The following is a 23,019-nucleotide window of genomic DNA, read 5'->3' as shown; positions in this document are numbered from 1 at the left end:
TATCTAAAATATTAACAGAATTTTTTGGTTTTTTCACATAAAAAATGCATGGCTATCATGTATATCCCATTGTAGCAAGCATTTCACAGTGGAACCATACGTTATACATCATGATCTAAGAGGTTTATTAGAAACCAACCGGAATTCAAGGGAATCAACGACCAACATGGGATATTTACTTTAGCCTCAAGCAGACATATTAAAAGATGTATGAAAACAAAAAAAAAGATGTATGAAGTAAAGAAACGCTGGTAAATTCCAAAGACAAAGCCCTTCTCCACAAAGCCCTCTGCTTCTTTCTAGGGATTATTGCTAGTTTTTTATGGAATGAGAACCCAAACTATATTCTGAGTAAGATTAGTATAATGCTTGATATTTCAGGTACATAATTCAAATAAATTTTGTAGGTCATAGTCTTGGAAAAGAAATGTTGGGAATTTTTGAAGCCTTGGAAAGCATTTTTTCTCTTTCTCATTAGGGGAAATTTTAGAAAAAGAGAAAAAAAATTAAATATATGCAATATGAGGGTAGGAGGGGATGAGGAAGGCAGCTCTGCTGCATATCAGAGACAGAGAAAACCTTCAGATCTTTAAAAGGGCAGATGAAGAGGAAGCAGGAGTAGAAGGAAGTGTTCACGGAGAATATAGGAAACTGGTCTAGATCTGTCCTTTGAAGGAAGGTGTGTTTCTAGGCACATCATGACCAAACTGTTGAAACCAGAGATTAAGAGGAAAAACTTGAAAGCAGTCAGAAAGAAATGACACACTATATATAAGGAACAACAGTTTGAATGATTGTGGTCTTAACAGATATAATGGAGACTAGAAAACAGTGAAGCAACATCTGAAAAGTACTGAAAGAAAAAAACTGTCAACTCAATTCTATGTCTGATGAAAATATCTTTCAAGAATGAAGGTAAGGGACTTCCCTGGTGGCGCATTGGTTGAGAATCCGCTTGCCAATGCAGAGGACACAGGTTCAATCCCTGGTCCGTGAAGATCCCATGTGCTGCGGAGCAACTAAGCCCACGTGCTGCAACTACTGAAGTCCGCATGTCCTAGAGCCCGTATGCCACAACTACTGAAGCCCGCGCACCTAGAGCCCATGCTCCACAGCAAGAGAAGCCACTGCAATGAGGAGCCTGCGCACTGCAATGAAGAGTGGCCCCCGCTCACTACAACTAGAGAAAGCCTGCATGCAGCAACGAAGACCCAACGCAGCCCCCCCGCCAAAAAAAGAATGAAGGTAAAATAAACCTACTGGCATCTTAGGCAGTATTTATATATTTAGCGTACAGATTTAAAATGTGGGCTCTGGAGACGGAATCTGGATTTGAATTCCAGCTTGGCCACCTTCTGTGATCATGGGTGAATTACATAAATTCTCTAAGCCTCAACTTCCTTATATATTTTACTAATATTTACTCTGTTGGGATAATATGTAAATTAGTGAATAATCATGAGGAATAAATTAGAGAATGCTTCTCAAGCAGTTAGTACCTGCCTAGCATATGGTAAGTTGTTAGAAAATGTTAGTTATCATTTATTCATATTTTCAGCAAATGTAGCTAACCTTCTAGAATTTCATATTTTCTATTTTCATCTATTTTATTTTTTCCCCTGACTTGAGAGAGTTTGGCTGACAGTATTGTAAAGGAGAAATCATTTTTGCTGCTACTTTGACTTGTACCCAGACCACACCTAAGAAGCTCTCATTTTCAGAGGAAGTCTTTCTTTTTATGAATAATGCTTTCACTTTATTTCATGTGTCACTTTAGGGAGAAATATAGGACCTTTTATTTTCTTTACTTTTGGGGGGGTGGGGGACAAGGTTCTGGTCTTAAGATACAATCAGTGCCCATTTTGTTTTCAGTGTCATTAAAGTACAATTAACTTTATTTTTTTAAAAAAATATTTATTTATTTGTTTGCAATGGGTCTTAGTTGTGGCAGGCGGGCTCCTTAGTTGCAGCTCCAGGGCTCCTTAGTTGCGACATGAGAACTCTTAGTTGTGCCATGCATGTGGGATCTAGTTCCCTGACCAGGGATCGAACCAGGGCCCCCTGCATTGGGGAGTGCAGAGTCTTATCCACTGTGCCACCAGGGAAGTCCCTAGGGCCTTTTATTTTGATAATTGATTTTTATTTAAGTTATTAGGTAAGACAATGCCTGGTAAAAACGAACTGTTTATTTTAGTTGCTATGCTTATTGAAGAAATTGCCCTTTGGATCACTAGGAAGATCTGCAGTTGATCCCCAAATGTATTTTTCTTTGTATAGTGTTTCTCACATGTCAGGATACTCTTTTAAAAGTTCCTGGTTTTTAGAAAAGTCTGAATGAACATCATATTTTCATAATTTTATTTTAGTTTTCTTGTTATTATTTCATGTTCTTCATCTGAAGACTTCCTAGGCTTAAGAGAGTTTTCAAGACCATGATGTCATTTAAAAATAAATTTAGACCCTAACTTGTGCTTTCTATTACAGTGAATGTATGATATTTTATCTATTATCATTCACACCACTTTGATGTTACTTCCATATCAGTCTACAAAACAACTACTCTTGTTTTTTTTTTAATTTTACTAATTTTCTATTTCATCTTCTTTGTATTTATAGTGTAGTGGTTAAGTGTGATGGCTTTGAAGCCAAATCTGAAAGAGTTGCAAATCTCTATGACCTTATCTAAGATATTTACTAAATCTGCACTTCTGTTTCCTCATCTCTCCAGAAAATTAAATAGGATAATGCATGTAAAACACTGTAAGATCCAAATGCTAACTTTTGATTGCATTTAAAAAGACTTAACTGAGGTGTTACCATTCATTTTATTGCTTCCTGTATATTAATCTGCCCATCAGCCACTCATTCAGCATACATTTATTAAATAACAGGCTCAATGACCTAGCACTGTACCAGTTTTTGCCCTCTTGGAAGTTTATATTTTAGTTGTACTAAGTATAAAAAATATTGCCTAATTTTTTTTGCACAGATTCTAGGAGAAAAAGTTATTTGGCATAAAAGTTACTTAGTTGATCAGTTTATTAGTATGTTTACAGTTTTCACCTTTATTCAAATGAAAACAGTTGGGGAGTTCCTTGGTGGTCCAGTGGTTAGGACTCTGGGAACTAAGATGCTACAAGCTGCGTGGGGCAGCAAAAGAAGGAAGGAAAGAAAGGAAGAAAGAAAGAAGGAAAGGAAGGAAGGAATGAAGGAGGGAAGGGTAGAAGGAAGGAAGGAAGAAAGAAAACAGCTGTTTTAAAGCACTGCTACTCAAAATGTGGTCTGTAGACTGGTGGTGTTCCATGCTGAGCTAATTACAAAATCTGATAGTAAGCTGTAAATATATATATATTTTTAAAAGCCATATATGTTAACTATCTCACCGTTTCTATGCATCAAGAATCCTGGTGGGGCTTAACTGAGTGCCTTTGGCTCGTAAGGTTGCAGTCAAGCTTTTATGCAGGGCTGCAGTCTTATCTGAAGACTTGACTAGAGGAGGATCTACTTCTAAGCTCACACACATGGAGCTCTTCGCAGGGCTGCTTCACATGGCAGCTGGCTTCCCCAGAGTGAGTAATCCAAGTGAGAATGAGAATATTTGAGATGGACATCACATTGTTTTATAACCCATTCTTGGACATGACATCTTATCACTTCTGCTGTATTCTGTCTTTAAGAAGTGGGTCACTGAATTACACATAGAATTTTTTTGTTGTGCCTTTTTCTTGTTTTTCCTAGCATCTGTGAAGTATTATTAAAGATAATTATTTTAGTAGTATTAGGAAATGGCTATTTCATTTGTAAATGAAATTTTGTTTCTTATTGTACTTGGCAGTATAGAAATGAGTGCTTCACATGCTGGAAGCTACTGTCAACACTTGATCAATTTTCATAATTTTATATCGTGTGCAGATTTAATAGCAAGGTTAGTTAACCATAATTTACTGGCATTGGGCAAGGGCTTTTTGGCAAAAATATTAACTTAGTGGGTTTTGCAAATATGCTAATGCCATTATGGTTTAAAATTCTGAAATCTGATAAATTGAAGTTCTCCCTTTAGTAAAAACCAATACTTTGTTTTAACAGTTTATAATTATAATCATATAGCAAGAAGCCAGATTTTAAATCCCAAAACAAGATTGCTATTAGTCTTAGCTCTAAACCTTTGAGTAAAGGAGGTAACAAGTTATATGGTTCTAATCTCTGTTGAAATAAATGGATGCTATTTTCAGAGTCTGCTTGACTCCCAACCTTTCAGGCTGGTAAGGAAGGTAGAAACATTTCCAATGATTATTAGATTGGAAATCAAAAAGAAAAATTCCATAAGGAAACCAAAGCAAGGGATTCATTTTCCTTTTTTAAAGAAAATTATGGTGTCCTACAGAGGCAGAGATACATCTTGCTTACCTGTGAAGGTTATATAATACAAGTGCATTTTTAGATTAAGGGATGAAAATTATTTGTTAATGTGAGCATTTAGCAGATATTTACATTTTTAGAATATACATATTCTAAGCTAGAGTTCCAGAGATTGTCTTGGGAATATTCTGGAATTTAATTAAAAGCCTTACTCTGAAAACTTGATTTATTCTTACAAGTATATTAATGTGATTTTTTTAAATATTAAAAATGCATTTATTTGTCAAGCTTCATTAATATAAAGTATTTCTGTACATATTCTAGACAGTAATATACGTGATTTTTAAATCAGTCATGCCAAACATGACAGTGCATTCATACAAGTTAATCATTATGAGATCGAATTCAACATTAGGTATTAATGTTGAAATTTCAAATATGTCTAGACTTGATTACCTTAATATTATATTCATACACTTAAGGTAAACTAAACTATAATTGCTTGGTATCTTGATTTGAATTTTAGGATCATGTCAGTGGTACAGCCTTAAAAGCCATGAAGAATATTCATGGCTTTTGGTTCACTGAGTTCCACAGGATCCAAAGGGTGGGTGCCATTTGTTCTTTCCAACTTCCCTAAAGTTAGGTGACATTTCTTGTGTATGGAGATGAGGGAGAGTGTGTGTGTGATTTTTTTCACTTGTCATTTATTTAGTAATGAAGATCTTTCTTATTTTTCTATCATTTCTCAATCGATTACAGGCTCATATTTACAGCCAGTCCTGTAGGCTTCATCACATTTTACAGAAATAAGTAAGAATGAAAGTGAGAGGAGAGACTCCACATTTGTTGCATGCATACTATATGTTTACTGTGCTGTGGGCTCTTATATATATCACACATTTAATCCTCAGAAACCCTGAAAAGTAAGTTTTGCAGAGCAGAATACCAAGATTCATACACCTTGAAATCTCATAAATTGCCTAAGAAGACACAATTTAGTTAAGTTTCACAGTTTAAGTTTCAGTCCAGGTCTTTCTGGCTTCAAAGCACATACTCTTTTTTTTTTTTTAAATAAATTTATTTATTTATTTATATTTGGCTGTGTTGGGTCTTTGTTGCTGCGCGTGGGCTCTTTTTTTTTTTTTTTTTTTTGCGGTATGTGGGCCTCTCACTGTTGTGGCCTCTCCCGTTGCGGAGCACAGGCTCCGGACGCACAGGCTCAGCAGCCATGGCTCACGGGCCCAGCCGCTCCGCAGCATGTGGGATCGTCCCAGACCGGGGCACGAACCCGTGTCCCCTGCATCGGCAGGCGGACTCTCAACCACTGCGCCACTAGGGAAGCCCAGCGGGCTTTCTTTAGTTGCGGCCAGTGGGGGCTACTCATTGCAGTGCGCAGGCTTCTCATTGCAGTGGCTTCTCTTGTTGCGGAGCATGGGCTCTAGGCACACGGGCTTCAGCAGTAGTTGTCGCACGTGGGCTCAGTAGTTGTGGCTCACGGGCTCTAGAGTGCAGGCTCAGTAGTTGTGGCGCACGGGCTTAGTTGCTCCACGGCATGTGGGATCTTTCTGGACCAGGGCTCGAACTCGTGTCCCCTGCACTGGCGGGCAGATTCTTAACCACTGTGCCACCAGGGAAGTCCCCAAAGCACATACTTTTTGCACTGTCAAAATTCCTCTTAGAACTGAACTCTTTTTATTAAGTCTTCTGAATATTAAAATAAGCAGTTAGCATATTTAGATCTAGTTATGAAAAAAATAGGTATCAGTAAGTCTGGACTACTTTTGCTTTTATGGGTTAATAACATTAGTTAACATAAATGACTTTTATTGTATAAGAGATGATAGTTTAATAAACTATTCTAGCTCAGTGTTTTACAAGGGTTTTTTAATTTATGCTCCTTTCACAAACCTTCCTTTAATGTTATTTGATGCTTCAGAACAAGTTTAGTATCACTAAAACCAAATCATTATTACCCCCCCATTTATAGCATATAACCCTGAAAGAGATCATCTTATCAAGAATAATTATTTTTGCTAATTTAATATAAATTCCAGATCCTTTGTTATCAGATGCTCTTCTAGGTCATGTCTATTTAAATGTATTTTCCTAACTATGTTAGTAATAATTTACAAATAGGTTGTTAATTTTTAAAACCAAAGTTCTTTTAACAGAGTATAATCTGAACAAAAGTCAGATACTTATGGAGTTTTTTATTTATTAGGGCGGGGGGAGGCATGTGGATTTATTTTAAATCATTTTGGGTTAACTACTACAAGATCACAACTTCTTACTAATTTTTTTTCCTATGATTGGCAGATTTTCTGGATGTTTAATTTTTTGTTTCTGGTTTTCAGGCATGTATAAGACCAGGAAGAAAACATAATAATAATGATTTTTAGAGCCTGACTTCTTATGGAAACCATCTTTTAAAATTCATCAATAGTAAACAATTGTCAGCTGAAAACTGTTAGTTCAGTCTTGGAGTTGGTAACAATTTCAGTATATATCAGTGTTCACACAGGTATTTCTAAGGAATCAGGAGAACCAAAGAAATGAAGCTTATTATTAACTTTTCCTTTTCTTTAGGCTACCTATTCTTTTACTTTAGTGATAGAATATATATGAAGAAATTATAAGAGAGCTGTACAGCATTTGTAGAACAAAGATTTAAGGAAAAGTTTGAGATTTCATGTGAAAGGGTTACGTTGCTAAAAATATTTTAAACTCCTGCTGTAGACTGTTAGAGCTATTTAAGAAATCAGCAGTGGATCAAGATTAGGGCTCAGAAAAAATTGGAGCCATTTGGCAGAGGAGGTAATTGAAGTGATCATTTTCCCAGGATAGGAAAATAAAATAATATCCTGTACAACTCTTTCTGACTTTATTAAATATTTTCCTTCTAATAATATAGGAGATAGTATGGTGATAATATAATAGTTGAAATTTCCTACTAGTGGTGTAACCTTCCCTTATTATCCTGGCTTCTTATGCAATTCTATATTAAATTGGTAACATTTGAGATTGTAGAATTTTAAAAATTATTACAATACCCAAAATGGTACCACAAGAGAACCTTTTCCTCCTTTTCTAAGACCATATGTATTCAACTATCCCTTAAGGTTTGTGTGCTTTACTATATACCTCAACTAAAATAATTAATCTGTTTGGTATCACGTCTACAAAAGTAAATATTTTTGCTGACTTGATCTAATACCCAATGAAAGAACCTCTTGGCCTACCTCCTTTGTGTGAGTATAAACAAAGTTTTCCTTGTTAAAGAACCTGGAAGGGCTTCCCTGGTGGCGCAGTGGTTGAGAGTCTGCCTGCCGACGCAGGGGACACGGGTTTGTGCCCCGGTCCGGGAGGATCCCACATGCCGCGGAGCAGCTGGGCCTGTGAGCCATGGCCGCTGGGCCTGCGCGTCCGGAGCCTGTGCTCTGCAGCAGGAGAGGCCGCAGCAGTGAGAGGCCCGTGTACCACCCAAAAAAAAAAAAAAAGAACCTGGAAGACTTTTTACAAAATATGCAACTCATCATCAGAATAGGAATGTATAAACTGAGCTTTGGGAATTTACCTTTGAACTGATTTTTTTTTTTTTTTTTTTGGCCACACCACGCAGCATGTGGGCTCTTAGTTCCCCAACCAGGGATCAAACCTGTGCCCCCTGCATTGGAAGTGTGGAGTCTTAACCACTGGATTGCCAAGAAAGTCCCTGAACTGATGTTTAGTTAATGTGTTTTGTATCAGGATATATTTCATTCTGTACTAAGAAGCAGATAATTTCAATTTATTATTCTCTAAGTGCGAATTTTATACATCTGTAGAATTATGTAGAGTGTAGGGTTTTTGACTGCCTTCTGTCTCATTCATCTTTGAAATAAATTAAATTAATAGGCAACTCAGGAAAGAAAAATACAATTGAAGAGAATATATGCATGGTTCTCTCTTAAAGAACAGACCTTAAATCCTTGGTGAAAGGTTGAGGGTTTTTTTGGCCAAGCCATGTGGCTTACGGGATCTTAGTTCCTCAACCAGGGATTGAACCCAGGGGACAGCAGTGAAAGCGCCAAGTCCTAACCACTGGACCACCAGGGAACTCCCAACTTAAGTTTTCTTTTAGCATCCATCCCCTTGGTTTAAGATCTGTGGGGTTACATTATTTCTGTTATTTCTCTCAGTGATACATATAAATTTTTAAATATTGCAGATAATCCTATCTCAAATAATTTTGAAATTTTTGTACATCTTATTTTGCAAAGATATAAAAAGCTAAAGCTAAAAATACAGAGGTGCCTCTGTGCTTTAATTCCCATCATATAGAAATTGTAGAGACTTCCCTGGTGGCACAGTGGCTAGCCTGCCAACGCAGGGGATACAGGTTCAAGCCCTGGTCCAGGAAGATCCCACATGCCGCGGAACAATTAAGCCCGCGTGCCACAACTACTGAGCCTGGGCTCTAGAGCCCACGAGCCACAACTACTGAGCCCGTGTGCCACAGCTACTGAAGTCTGTGTATCTAGAGCCCGTGCTGCACAACAAGAGAAGCTACCGCAATGAGAAGCCCGTGTGACACAACGAAGAGTAGCCGCCGCTCACCGCAACTAGGGAAAGCCCGTGCACAGCAATGAAGACCCAACACAGCCAAAAATAAATTAAATAAATAAATTTATTTTTTAAATGTTAATTTCTTTAAAAAATTGTAGGCATGCAGTTTTGAGTATATATGTTCATATGTGTGTGTAAAATAATTGGAGAGGAACATGCTAACAAATTAATCTGTTAAATCTTGGGGTTGTGATTTTTTAATTTTCTTGAAAATTTAAAAAACTTTTTTGTAAGCAATGAAAATGAAAAAGAAAACTTTAAGTCAGGCATTAATTTGGAAATTACTACATTAAAATTAGAGTAATATTCTTAATTTGATACATTTAATTCACTATTTAAGTGTAGATTGTAAAAAGAACATTTAATCACAGTCTGAAGTTTTGTACTGGGTGCTTAATCTGTTCAGACGTTAAATATTTGAACATTTGAGGGATTTAAAAATAATATTTGTTCTTAAGACATATAAAGGTTTTCTGGGGGGGGTGGTTATTGAGTTTGGTTATTTACAGTATGTTAGAAATAGGAAGCAAGCTCTGTCTAGGAGCCTGCTATAGTTTAGTTTTCCCTCCTCCTCTTTCCCCTCTTCCTTCCCCTCCTGCTTGATCCTCTCCTTCTCTCTCTCTGTTACCCTTAGTATATTTTACCTGTTTCCTGGTAGATTAATTCCAGGTGACTTTGGTCAATATGCTAAGCACTTGTGATACTGTTTACATAGTTTTGTGCGCTTTTTTTTGTTTGTTTTTTGGCGGTACGCGGGCCTCTCACTGTTGTGGCCTCTCCTGTTGCGGAGCACAGGCTCCGGACGCGCAGGCTCCGGACGCGCAGGCTCAGCGGCCATGGCTCACGGGCCCAGCTGCTCCGCGGCATGTGGGATCCTCCCGGACCGGGGCACGAACCCGTGTCCCCTGCATCGGCAGGCGGACTCTCAACCACTGCACCACCAGGGAAGCCCTTGTGTGCTTTTTATACGGAGGAGGAACCCTACCACAGAAAACTTCTTTCTTAGAATTCCTTCTGAAAAATTCTAATTTTCCTTTCTTACTATCACCAAAACAGAGGTTGGCCTTACATTTTTAAAGTGGTAACCTGAATAGTCAGTGGTAGACTCAGACTGGAAGCATTTGAATATTTTCAGAGAAAATGTGCTTTTAAACCAATATGCTAAACCATAAGAACCCAGAGTTCTTTCCTTTGAGCTGTGCATTACTGTTTGTGCAGCTTCTGAATTGAAGTTAACAGACTGTATTCTGTAATATTGAACTATAAAAATGTTTGACTATTCTCTTTCTCAAAAATTTTTTTTGTTTATAAGTCACAGTTATATCCATTCATAGACCTTGGGACTATATATGTGAGTGCATAGTAATCGTAGGACAAATACTTCTTTGGAAGCAAAACAAACAAAATTCATCTATATGATCTGTGAACATTAGCTTTTTCTCAAGGATGCTCACAGTGTACCCTGTTCCCTTTTAGAGTCTCTTTATCTTAAAGAGCGACGTAAGAAAAGTAGGACTAGTGATTTTCACAGCTCTGGAAATTTGGCTTAACTTTAATAATAATAATAAATAATAAGTATTGATTGTGAGTTTATCATGTACCAGACATCATACTAGGCACTCCCATTATATGCTGTCCTTACAAAGCCATTTGAAGTAGTACTAAATCTCACTTCCCACAAAAATATGGAATTTATCATACTTTGTTATATTACGTGATCATCTCTGCTAGAAGCTCCCCCTTTCAATTTGTGGACTTCTAGATAAAGAAATTCAGAGCTAATGGGAAGAATACAGATAACCAGTGCTAATGAGAAATTTTAGAAATTTGAAAATAACAGAAATACTAACCAATAACAACAAAAGCAGACTCACCATAGTAACACAAATGATAGTACCAAAAGGAACTCATAGAGATCCAAGTATGCTAAAACTTAGTATGTTATTACCTTTGTCCATTGATTTTTCTTAGATTTAGATATAATTGAAAAATATTAATCAAACAAATTAAATTTAACAAAGTAACTTAATTTCCCAAGGTAGAAATACCAGCTAGAATTTTTTAATATTTATGGAGCCTAGCATTCTAATATGTAAATTCAAAATATTCTTATATTATAATAGAAGTCCTGAAAGCTTTAATAAACCAATTTAACCATGAAATATCATAGGAAAATAAGGCTTATAAAATCAAAAGTGGTTAAGCTCATATACTTTCCTTACATATGTAATATTGAAATAAGGGAAAACAACGTATTTTTAAATTAACTTCAGAAAAGCAGTTTTTCTCCCGATCTTTTAATGTGATTATGTGAACTTGCTATGTGAATAAAAAAATGAGAAAATGATATAAACTGAGTTTGATCATTTAACAAATGTTTATTGACCACCTACTCTGTGCCAAGCACTGTTTGAGGCATTTGGTATACATCAGTGGGGAAGAAAGTTCCCTGCCCTCATGGAACTTACATTTTCACAGGAGAGGTAGACAATAAACATAATAAGTAAGTAAACTTATGTTAGGGAATGATATACATAATAAGTAAGTAAACTATGAAAAGCAATGGGGCATTGGAAAGAGGGCGAAGGAGGGATAATCAGGCTACAATTTTAAATAGGGAAGTCAGGATATGCCCTTATTAAGAAGGTGACATTTAAGCCAAGACTTGAAGGAGATAAGGGGGTTTAGACAAGAGGATATCTGGCCAAAGAACCCTCGAGGAGGAAGGAACAGCCAGTGCAAAAGGCCTCCAGATCAGAGTGTGCCTCGCTGATTTGAGGAACAGCAAAGTTGGAAAACCGTGAGCAAGGGGGAGAGTGTTAGGTATGAGGGTAGACAGGTAACAGGTAATAGGGATACAGATTCTGTAAAGATTTGGGATTTTATTCTGGAGTGAGATGAGGTGCCATTGTACAGTTTTTATTAGAGGAGTGATATGACCTAACTCATAATTTAGAAGAATCAGTTGGGCTACTGTGTTGATAATTGACTATAGGAGGGCAAGGGTAGGAACAGAGACTATTTAAGATTATTGCTATTGCAATAATCCAGGCAAGAAATAATGGTGGTTCAGACTAGTGTGAAAGCAGTGAAAATAGTGAGAGGAGGTTACGTTCAGGGTGCATTTTGAAAGTAGAGCCCACAGGATTTCCTGACAGTTTGGATGTGGGGTGTGATAAAGAGGAGAGTCAGGAATCACTACAAGGTTTTTTGCATTACCAATTGGAGGGGATTAGAGTTGCCCTCAACTGAGATGAGGAAGGCTGAAAGTAGAGCTGGTTTTGGGGATGGAGGCAGAGAATTGAGAAGGTCAATTTCAGACTTGCTAAATTTGAGATGTCAGGCAGGCATTTGGACTAGAGCTGTAAACTTGCAAGTCATTAGCATGTAGACGATAGTAAGTCTGTGCCCATGAAACTGGATATATGTTACCTGGTGATGGGGCATCAACAAGGCAGCAAAGTGGGAATTTCCTGGCGGTTCAGTGGTTAGGGCTCCGGGCTCTCACTGCCAAGGGCCCAGGTTTGATCCCTGGTCGGGGAACTAATATCCCCACAAGCCACTCAGTGCAGCCAAAAAAAAAAAAAAAAAAAAGGCAGCAAGGTAATGAAAACTAACTTTACCTATCTCACAACTTTGCCTGGTGCCAGTATTGCTGATAGCCCAGTTCTTCTCGCCAATTAAGAACCAAAACCAATTCTCAGAGTTTTGGGGCTAAGTAATATACTATATGTGAAGTAGTAGGCATTCAATAATTGTTTCTTTTCCTTTCGTACATTTTAACATTTAAAGGACAAGGCAGCTTAAATGTAGGATGTCTGCATTTAGCCTCTTCACTCTTCAGTAGTGTTGGTTTGGGGAAATTATGAATGAGTTACATTGACCTGTTTTACTAGAAAAAGAAATTATTGGATTACTAAAGCATAAGGCAAAATACAGGATAATATTAGGCTGAATATGAAAGCTGAAGAGAAAAAAATTCAAATGATAAGAACAGAAGATCAACCTATATTCCCTTAGGTACCTAGAAACAACATCACTAGTGGTTCCAATACTTTGGGGCACACTGGAATTATCTGGGCATCTCTTAAAAATACTGGTATCTGGCTCCTACTCCCAGAATTTCTGATTTATTTGGTATGGGATACAACCTGGGCATCCAGAGTTTTAAGATCCCTCCAGACATCCCTCTAATGTGTCACAAAGTTTGAGAACTACTGTGTTATACACTTTTTTGTTCTAATGGAACTGTCACTAATAATCACAGTATTAAAATTTCCTTCCATAATTTATTTTATTCTTCGCTGGTGTCAAAAATGGAAGCAGCTATCAAGAAAAGGTCCTATTGAGGGCATTATCTAAGTGAAATAAGTCAGAGAAATTCAAATACCGTATGATCTTACTTATATGTGGAATCTAAAAACAAAAACAAAAAACAACTCACAGAGAACAGATTGGTGGTTGCCAGTGGCAGGGATGGGGCGTGGATGGGAGGGATGAGGGGTAGGGGGATGGGGGAAATAGGTAAAGGGAGTCAAAAGGTATAAACTTTCAATTATAAAATAAGTCATGGAGATGTACAGCATGGTGACTATAGTTAATAATACTGTATTGTATACTTGAAAGTTGCTAAGAGTGTAGATCTTAAAAGTTCTCATCACGCGAAAAAAAAAACTATATATGGTGATGGATGTTAAATAGAAAGAAAAGAAAAGAAGGGAAGGGAAGAGGAGGGGAGTGGTGGGGAGGGAAGGTCCTCAAGGCAGAGTAGAATAAGTGAACCCTCTGTAAATCATGCAAATCACTGCCATAATTTGTTGTAGATTCATGGCAGCTATTCACCTGGCCATTTATTTGTAGTATAAGTGAACTCCAAATTGGGGGCAGCTGTGATGTCATGGTAGCTGCTTTAGACTTGGAGTAAGAAGACTTGGATTGAAATCCTAGTTCTTTTGCATATTATCAGATAATTATCATAATTGCTTATTATCAATTATTATCATAATTACCCATTGTGATGGGCAATTCATTTAACCTTCCTGAAATTCAAATTTCTTTCTCCCTAACATGAGAATGAGCAAGTCTATTTTGCATGGTTGTAATAATTGTTTTTAAAAGTGAATGTATGTGAAGGTAAATTATAAAGAATTATATAAAGACACTAAAGAATTATTATTTGAAATCAACCTTAGAAGTGACATAACATTGTAAAATGTAATGATTTCCTGGAAGTGGATAGATATTTCTTCCTATATTTTTTCACTGATTTAAGAATGGAACTCTGCAAACAGTAGGTAATAAATGTTTTTGATCTTAATGTTAGGCAGGGAAAGTGTTATTTTGTATTTATTTCTTTTACAGTGTATTAATATGGGAAAAACATGAACTGTCGGACACAGATGTTGTCACTTATTATCAAATTTGTGTCGCTAGGCATGTTCTAAAACTTAGGTTTCTTTTCTATTTATCTCTACCTTTCAGGGCTGCTGTGTAAAATTCACGTGTAAAGCACCAAGCATAGTGGCTAGCACAGGTTGGCAGGAAATGTTGATTCCTTTCTTCCCTCCAAGAGTATGATAATCTTGGGATAATAATTTTAAAATCTGAGTAATAATTATTTCTCCATAACCAAAAAATCTTAACTGTCATTTTTATTTTGCTGATTTCTATATCATTTTAACTTTTAAATGTCCACCCCTCTCCCAAAAAAGCCATTTTAACTTTAACTTTTTTTTTTTTACTTTAAGTTTACACCATGGATAGCACAGAGGAGAAGAATAACAGCACAAAGGAGAAGAATGACAATTACAAAGATGATCTTCTGCTAAGGGTGGGACTTAATGATAATAAAGCCGGAATGGAAGGATTAGATAAAGAGAAAATTAACAAAATTATAATGGAAGCCACAAAGGTATGTTTCTTTTTTCTTTCAATATCTTTAATTTAGTAACTTTTTAACTTTCTGTTTAAAAGAAAATTAGTGTTTTAAATATCCTTTTAATTATAATTTTTAATATTTTAATATATAAAGTTATTAAGCTACAATGCATATAGAATAATTTCCCTTCTCTTCTGTTGCTTTTGCCATCCAGTTTTCTACTTCACATGCACATAGTATGCATGTTAAAGCAAAATAACGTATATCTTCTTTTTCACCCTTTTTTTTTCACCCCAATAGGAGAATAGTACAATTGTGGGTTTTTTGTTTTTATTTCAGTTAATATATCTTTGAAGTCTTTCTGTATAAGAAACTAGAGATCTTCATTCTTTTTTATGCCTGCATATGTGGATATACTATACTTTATTGAACTAGTCAGAATCTTTATGGATGGACATATAATAAGTCATTTCTAGTCTTTCATTTTTACAAACAATACTACAGTGAATAAGCTTGTATTTCATAACTTTACATATGTGCAAATATAACTATAGGAGAGATTCCCAGAAGTGGAATTATTCCACCAAATACATATAGCATGAAAGGATATATGCATGTGCAGTTTTTAATTAATTGTGTAATTGGCCTCCATAGTAGTTGTATCAATTTACATTTCCACTGCCAATATGTGAGACTATGTTTTACCATGCTGCAACCATACCAACATAGTGTGTTACTATACTTCTGGATTTGCCGGTCTCTGGTAACACAGGGTTGCATTAATTTATATTTCTCTTATTGAAAAGTGAGATTGTACATCTTTTTCATATGTTTAAAAGCCACTTACATGTGTATTTTTTACACACTGTCTCTTCTTACCCTTTGCACAATTTTCCATTGGATTATTGTTTACCTTTTGACTTTGCTCATGGTAGTTTAGTCCTGTGCAGTAGTTTTTTGTTTGCTTCTTTTTATGTACTTGAATTAGTTAACTACATATGACTTTCTCCAAGATCATAAAAGAGTTCTTTAATGGTTTTTTTCTACCATTTGGGGGGTTTCATTTATGTATTATGAAATATCCATGCAGAAAGGTGTAAAATTTAAGAGAATATCCTTATTCTTAGCAAATGCATGCTGATAACTGCACCAACTTACTCTCAAATGGTTTAGCCAAAAAAAGAGGGTGGAGAGAGAAAGAGAGGGTGAGTGTGTGTGTGTATGTGTGTGTGTGCGCACACAAGCACACATAAAAGTTGGGAGAGAAACCGAATGTAGCAGGATATCAACAATTGGTCAATCTAGGTGAGGACATATAGGTGTTCATTGTACTATTCTTTCAACTCTTGAATATTTGGAAATTCTAAAATAAAGAGTTGAGGGAAAAATAATTTTTTAAGCATATAAAATGTAGATACAATTTTAAAAGTATCAATAAAAGATAATTAAGAGATGAAATAAGGAAATATAACATATGGGTTGGATACTGGTTGGAACAAATACATTTGGAACATTTACAGGAATTTGAATATAGGGAGGATACTAGATAATATTAAGGAATTATTGTTAATTTTATTAGTTATGAAATGTTATTATGATTACATATTATTATGGAAAATGGCCTTATTTTTAAAGATACATGCTAAAATACTCTATAGAATAGCTAAATGTCATTATATCTGTAATTTTCTTTAAAACAGTTCACTTAAAAAATCATTGAAGGAAATCAAGCAAAATGTTAACAGTTGTTAAATCTCAGTGGTAGTTTTATATATTATTTATTATAGCAATCTCTATGTTTTTCTGTTTCAGACTTCTTTGAAATTTTCATCATAACAATTTTTAAAAGACAAAGAGTAAAGCCTATGATCCTAGTTTTCAAGTTAAGAAATAGAATATTTAAGTTATCTTAGATGTCCCTATCAGATCTTCCCTCTTTCTTCCCCATGTCTCAGTACCATTTACTAAATAGTCCATCCTTTCCTACTGATCTGCAGTGCTTTCTACTGTTCTGGTAGATTATTTGTCTGTTCTTGCACTATACAACATGATCTTAAATACAGTACTTTAAAGTCTTGATATCTGTTGGAACAAGTTCTCTTTTTTTGGCCTTTGTTCTTTTACAAGAGTATCTTAGGTATTCTTGATTCTTTGCTCTTCCATATAAATTTTGTATGATATTAATATGTATCAATCATAGAATAGATACTTATGTATTTTATATATTAATATATTTGTATATTTTATATAATATATATTCCTCTAGTAGGGAGGAGGGGTGAGTTTATCTGAAATATCTTTCTTAAATTGAAATTTTCTAATTCTTGCCACTCCATAGCAATTTACTTTTTAAAAACTTTTATCAGAAAATTTTAAACATACCCAAAATTAGAATAGTATAGTGAATCCCAGGTAATCATCACCCAGCATCAGCAGTTATCAACATTTTTACAAATATTGTTTCATCTTTCTCACTTACCTCTCCGTACTGAATTTTGGAGGTGGAAAGTAGAGTATTTTAAAACAAATCCCAATAAATTGGACAAATTTCTAGACATTCACAATTTTCCAAAACTGACTTAAGAAGATACAGAAAATCTAAATAGACCTGTAAAAAGGAAAGAAATTAAATTAGTAATTAAAAATCTCCCCCCGCCCAAAGAAAAAAAAGAGATCAGGTCAGGATGTCTTCACTGGTGATTTTTTTTTTTTAATACAGCAGGTTCTTATTAGTCATCCATTTTATACACATCAGTGTATACCTGTCAATCCCAATCGCCCAATTCATCACACCACCACCACCACCCCGCCGCTTTCCCCGCTTGGTGTCCATACATTTGTTCTCTACATCTGTGTCTCAATTTCTGCCCTGCATACCAGTTCATCTGTACCATTTTTCTAGGTTCCACATACATGCATTAATATACGATATATGTTTTTCTGACTTACCTCACTCTGTATGACAGTCTCTAGATCCATCCACGTCTCAACAAATGACCCAATTTCGTTCCTTTTTATGGCTGAGTAATATTACATTGTATATATGTACCACATCTTCTTTATCCATTCGTCTGTCAGTGGGTATTTAGGTTGCTTCCATGACCTGGCTATTGTAAATAGTGCTGCAATGAACATTGGGGTGCATGTGTCTTTTTGAATTATGGTTTTCTCTGGGTATTCACTGGTGAATTTTATTTGACATTTAAAGGAGAAATAATACCAATACTCCATAAGTTCTTCCAAAAAATAAAGAAGGATGGAACACTTCCCAACTCTTTCTTTTTTTTTTTTTTTTTTTTTTTTGCATTACGTGGGCTTCTCACTGCTGTGGCCTCTCCCGTTGCGGAGCACAGGCTCTGGACGCGCAGGCCCAGTAGCCATGGCTCACGGGCCTAGCCGCTCCGCGGCATGTGGGATCCTCCCAGACCGGGGCACGAACCCGCGTCCCCTGCATCGGCAGGCGGACTCTCAACCACTGCGCCACCAGGGAAGCCCCCCAACTCTTTCTATGAGGCCTGTATCCCCTTAATACTAAAGTCAAACAAGCAGAAGATTATAGATCTTTATAAATGTAGAAGTCCTCATCAAAATATTAGCAAACTGGATCCAACAATATATTAAGATTATGTAGCATGACCAAATGGGATTTATCCTAAGAATGCAAGGTTGGTTTAGCCTCCAAAAATCAATTAATGTACTATACCATGTTAATAGAATTAAGGGCAAAAAACACATGGTCATGTCAATAGATGCAGAAAAATCATACCTGACAAAATCCTATACCCATTCATGCTAAAAACTCTTAATAAACTTGAAATAGAAGGGAACTTCTGCAACCTAAAAAGGACATCTATAAAAACCTATACACCCCAATAAAAATTAAAAAACAAAAAACAAAAAAATCAAAAAGCAAAAAACCCTATAGTTGTCACTATACTTTATGGTGAAAGACTAAACACTTTTGCCCGAAAATCAGGAACAAGGCAAGGATGCCCAATCTCACCTGTTCTTTTCAACCTAGTTCTGAACATTTTAGCCAGTGCTGTCAGGCAATTAAAAGAAATAAAAAGCATCAAGATTGGAAACAAAGAACTAAAACTATCTGTTCACAGGTGACATGATCTAGTATATAGAAAGTCTTAAGGAATTTCAGGAGTGCAACAATTGTACCCTGAAAATTACAAAAACTTGGTGAGGGAAGATAATGACCTAAAAAATGGAGACATATGGCTATTCAAGGATGAGAAGATTCCATACGGTTAAGAAGGCAATTCTCCCCAAATTGATCTGTTGATTCAGTGTACTTCCCTCATCAAAATTCCAGTGGCTTTTTTTTTTCTGCAGAAATTGACAAACAGATTTTAAAATTTATATGGAAATCAGAAACACCTAAAATAATCAAAACAATTGTAAAAAGGAACAAGCATGGGGGTCTGACTTTCCTATTTCAAAACTTACTATAAAGCTACAGTTATCAAGACAATGTGCTACTGCCATGAGGCTAGACATATAGAACAATGGAGCAGAATTGAGAGTCTAGAAATAAATGTTTATAGTTTATTGATATTTGTACCAAGGCAAAAGGATAGTCTGTTCAGCACATGATACTGGAACAACTGGATATCCACATGCAAAAAAGATGAACTTATTAGACCCTTAACTCACACCATACACTGAAAATTAACTCAAAATTGACTTAAATGTAAGAACTAAAGAAATAAACCTTTTAGAAGACGGGAGAAAATCTTTGAGATCTTTGGTTAGGCAAACATTTCTTGGATACAGCACTGAAAGCACAGTCAGTAAAAGAAAAAGTTGACAAATAGGGCCTCATCAAATTTCAAAATGTTTGTACTTCAGAAGATACCATTAAAAAATACAAAGATAGGGCCTCCCTGGTGGCGCAGTGGTTGAGAGTCCGCCTGCCGATGCAGGGGATACGGGTTCGTGCCCCGGTCTGGGAGGATCCCATATGCCGCGGAGCGGCTGGGCCCGTGAGCCATGGCTGCTGAGCCTGCGCATCCGGAGCCTGTGCTCCGCAACGGGAGAGGCCACAACAGTGAGAGGCCCGCATACCACAAAAAAAAAAAAAAAAAAAAAATACAAAGATAGGACTTCCCTGGTGGCACAGTGGTTGAGAGTCCGCCTGCCGATGCAGGGGACATGGGTTCGTGCCCCAGTCCGGGAAGATCCCACATGCCGCGGAGCGGCTAGGCCCGAGAGCCATGGCCGCTGAGCCTGCGCGTCCGGAGCCTGTGCTCCGCAACGGGAGAGGCCACAACAGTGAGAGGCCCACGTACCGCAAAAAAAAAAAAAAAAAAAAAAAACAAAGATAAGCAACATACTAGGGTAAAATATTTGCAAAATAAGAAGACAACCCAATCAAAAAATGTGCAAAAGATATAAATAGACATTTCACTAAGGAAGATATAAGAATGGCTCATAAGCACATGAGAAGATGTTCAACATTAGTCATTAGAAAAAGGCAAATTAAAACCACAATGAGATGCCATTCATAGTATTATACCCTAGAATGGCTGTAATAAATAAGACAGGACTTCCCTGGTGGCACAGTGGTTAAGAGTCTGCCTGCCAATGTAGGGGACACAGGTTCCATCCCTGGTCTGGGAAGATCCACATGCCATGGAGCAACTAAGCCTGTGTGCCACAACTACTGAGACCACGTGCCACAACTACTGAAGCCCACACTCTGCAACAAGAGAAGCCACCGCGATGAGAAGCCTGCACACCGCAACAAAGAGTAGCTCCTGCTCGCTGCGACTAGAGAAAGCCCACGCACAGCAACGAAGACCCAACGCAGCCATAAATTAATTAATTAATTAATTTTAAAAATAAGATAGACAGTAACAGATGTTGCAAGGATATAGAGAAATTGGTACCCTCATACATTGCTAGTAGGTTTGTAAAATGGTTTTGCCACTTTGGAAAACAGTTTGGCAGTTCCTCAGAAGGTTTAGCATGGAGTTACCATATAACGCAGAGATTCCACTCCTAGGTACATATCCAAGGAAGATGAAAACATGTGTCCACACAAAATGTGTACACAATTGTTCATTGCAGCGTTTTTCGTAATAGCCAAAAAGTGAAAATAATTAAATGTCCATCCACCTTATAAATAGATAGTATGTTCAGTGATGGAATGACGGATGATTTTCTAGAAGTTATTTTCTACATTTTATTTAATGGCTAACATTAAATTTGTTAAAGTACTGTTTACCTAAAACAACTAGACTGCCAGTTATTTCTCCACTAAAAAAATGGGTTTATTCAAGATCAGCGGAAAATTGCAGTTCAAGGTCTGCAACCATGGCAAGCCAAATGCAAGTCCCCAGCAAACCTGGAGAGGAAAACTCTTTCCAATAAGGGGAAAGGAAGTTGACAAGGGTATAGTAAACAGAGTCCCTGACTTTTCATTGGCTGAGTTCTTGCCAGAAAAGGAGTCTTCTTTGTCTTGCTTTCTACTATCATCAAAGGGCATGAGAGCTCCCCCTTCTGATCTCTGACTCTATTTAATTGAGGTTTCTGTTAGTTAATTTTTTACAATAATTTTTAAGTGAAAGTGAAGGAGATAACTGATGACCCAGCTGACTCTAAGGCCTTGGATATGCCCGGAGGATCCCACCTAGGACACATTGTTATTTTCTGAGTGCAGATCTGTACTCATCTCTAGAGTTTGTACTGTGCTACATACTGCCTCACAACATTCCTATGATTTAGGTAACTATAAATTCATTTTACAGATAAGGAAACCTAAAACATAATAAGATTAATTTTAGGGTAACCTAGCTAGTAAGTAATGGAGGTAAGTTTTGAATTCAGTCATTCTGTTTCTAGAGTCTGTGCTCTTAGCCATCAGGTTTGCAGTGATGCTTCCTTCAAACATTCTTCTTATACTTTATTTTGTTTTCCTATGTAGGGGTCCAGATTTTATGGAAACGAGCTCAAGAAAGAAAAGCAAGTCAACCAACGAATTGAAAATATGATGCAACAAAAGGCTCAAATTACCAGCCAGCAGCTAAGGAAAGCACAATTACAGGTATTAATTCAATTGCTAAATAAAGTGGAAGCTGGTAGAATAATAATTGATAGTTAAAATGCATCATGGTCAAGTCATAACTGAAAACAAGGTGAAATGTAAATGTTCATTACATTGTAAAGCATAAAATTTAACAAATGTGCATACAACTTTGTTAAATACTGCTCTACCCTTTTACATAAAGACCCACACCTAGACATTGTCACCTGCATTATACAGAAGAGTAAATGGAGCCTTAGTTAGGTTGTGACTTGCCCAGCTTCATATGACAGGTAGTTGGCAAAGCTAGGATTTAATCTAAAGCTTTTGTTCTTTTTATTATGTATGTACATTGCAGCTAGAAAAGCCCACAAGATAAATGTGGCATGTTTTCTGCAAAACTAATTTTGCAAAAAAGATTTGGGAGAACATGTTAACCAATTAAATTTGAAAGTACTTTAAAACATAATTGTGTTACAGTAAAACGAAAAGTCATGTAAATGGTAGAGTGCCAAATGTATGTGAACTTTTAAGATAAAACACAAGACTTCTAAAAATGTGGGGCCTTTGGCTTCTTCAGCATCTTTGGGGAGTAAATACTCAGTTTCCTGTGGTATTAAAAGTTATTTCAGTAGAAGAGTTTGGGAAGAGCCAAGCTACAAGGCATCATGTGGTAGACTGAGAACTCAAAGCAGTAACATTAAAGTTTACTTTTAAGGACAGTTTTACCCTCTGGGACTTCCCTGGTGGCGCAGTGGTTAAGAATCCGCCTGCTAATGCAGGGGACACGGGTTTGAGCCCTGGTCCGGGAAGATCCCACATGCCGCAGAGCAACAAAGCCCGTGCACCACAACTACTGAGCCTGAGCTCTAGAGCCCGCGAGCCATAACTACTGAGCCCATGTGCCACAACTACTGAAGGCCACGCAACTAGAGCCTGTGCTCTGCAACAACAGAAGCCACTGCAATGAGAAGCCCGCGCACTGCAACGAAGAGTAGCCCCGACTCGCTGCAACTAGAGAAAGCCTGCACGCAGCAACGGAGACCCAACACATCCAAAAATAATTAATTAAAAAAAAAAGTTTTACCCTCTATCAAAATCTGATTCAGTTTTACAAAGCACTTTAAGCTATAACATA

The 23,019-nt window shown here is 36.7% G+C and overlaps 1 protein-coding gene across 5 annotated transcripts in view; it reads left to right on the top strand.

Moving 5' to 3' along the window:
* Window positions 1-14,728: 14,728 nt before the first annotated feature.
* POLK (DNA polymerase kappa) overlaps window positions 14,729-23,019 on the top strand; it is a gene marked incomplete at its 3' end in the record, with an annotated part of 47,185 nt that continues 38,894 nt past the window's right edge. For 3 of the 5 annotated variants that reach the window (XM_079703439.1, XM_079703440.1, XM_079703438.1), the window contains exons 1-2: window positions 14,754-14,878; window positions 21,783-21,902. In XM_079703439.1, the coding sequence (XP_079559565.1) occupies window positions 14,825-14,878; window positions 21,783-21,902 (174 nt within the window). In that variant the 5' untranslated portion in view covers window positions 14,754-14,824. Of the gene's footprint in view, window positions 14,879-21,782; window positions 21,903-23,019 lie in introns of all 5 variants that reach the window. The other 2 variants (XM_079703437.1, XM_079703436.1) reach the window with 1 other exon arrangement.

The sequence above is a fragment of the Hyperoodon ampullatus genome (assembly GCF_949752795.1).
Source record: "Hyperoodon ampullatus genome assembly, chromosome: 4".
Taxonomy (NCBI): domain Eukaryota; kingdom Metazoa; phylum Chordata; class Mammalia; order Artiodactyla; family Ziphiidae; genus Hyperoodon; species Hyperoodon ampullatus.
This window is presented reverse-complemented; position numbering and strand designations above follow the sequence as displayed.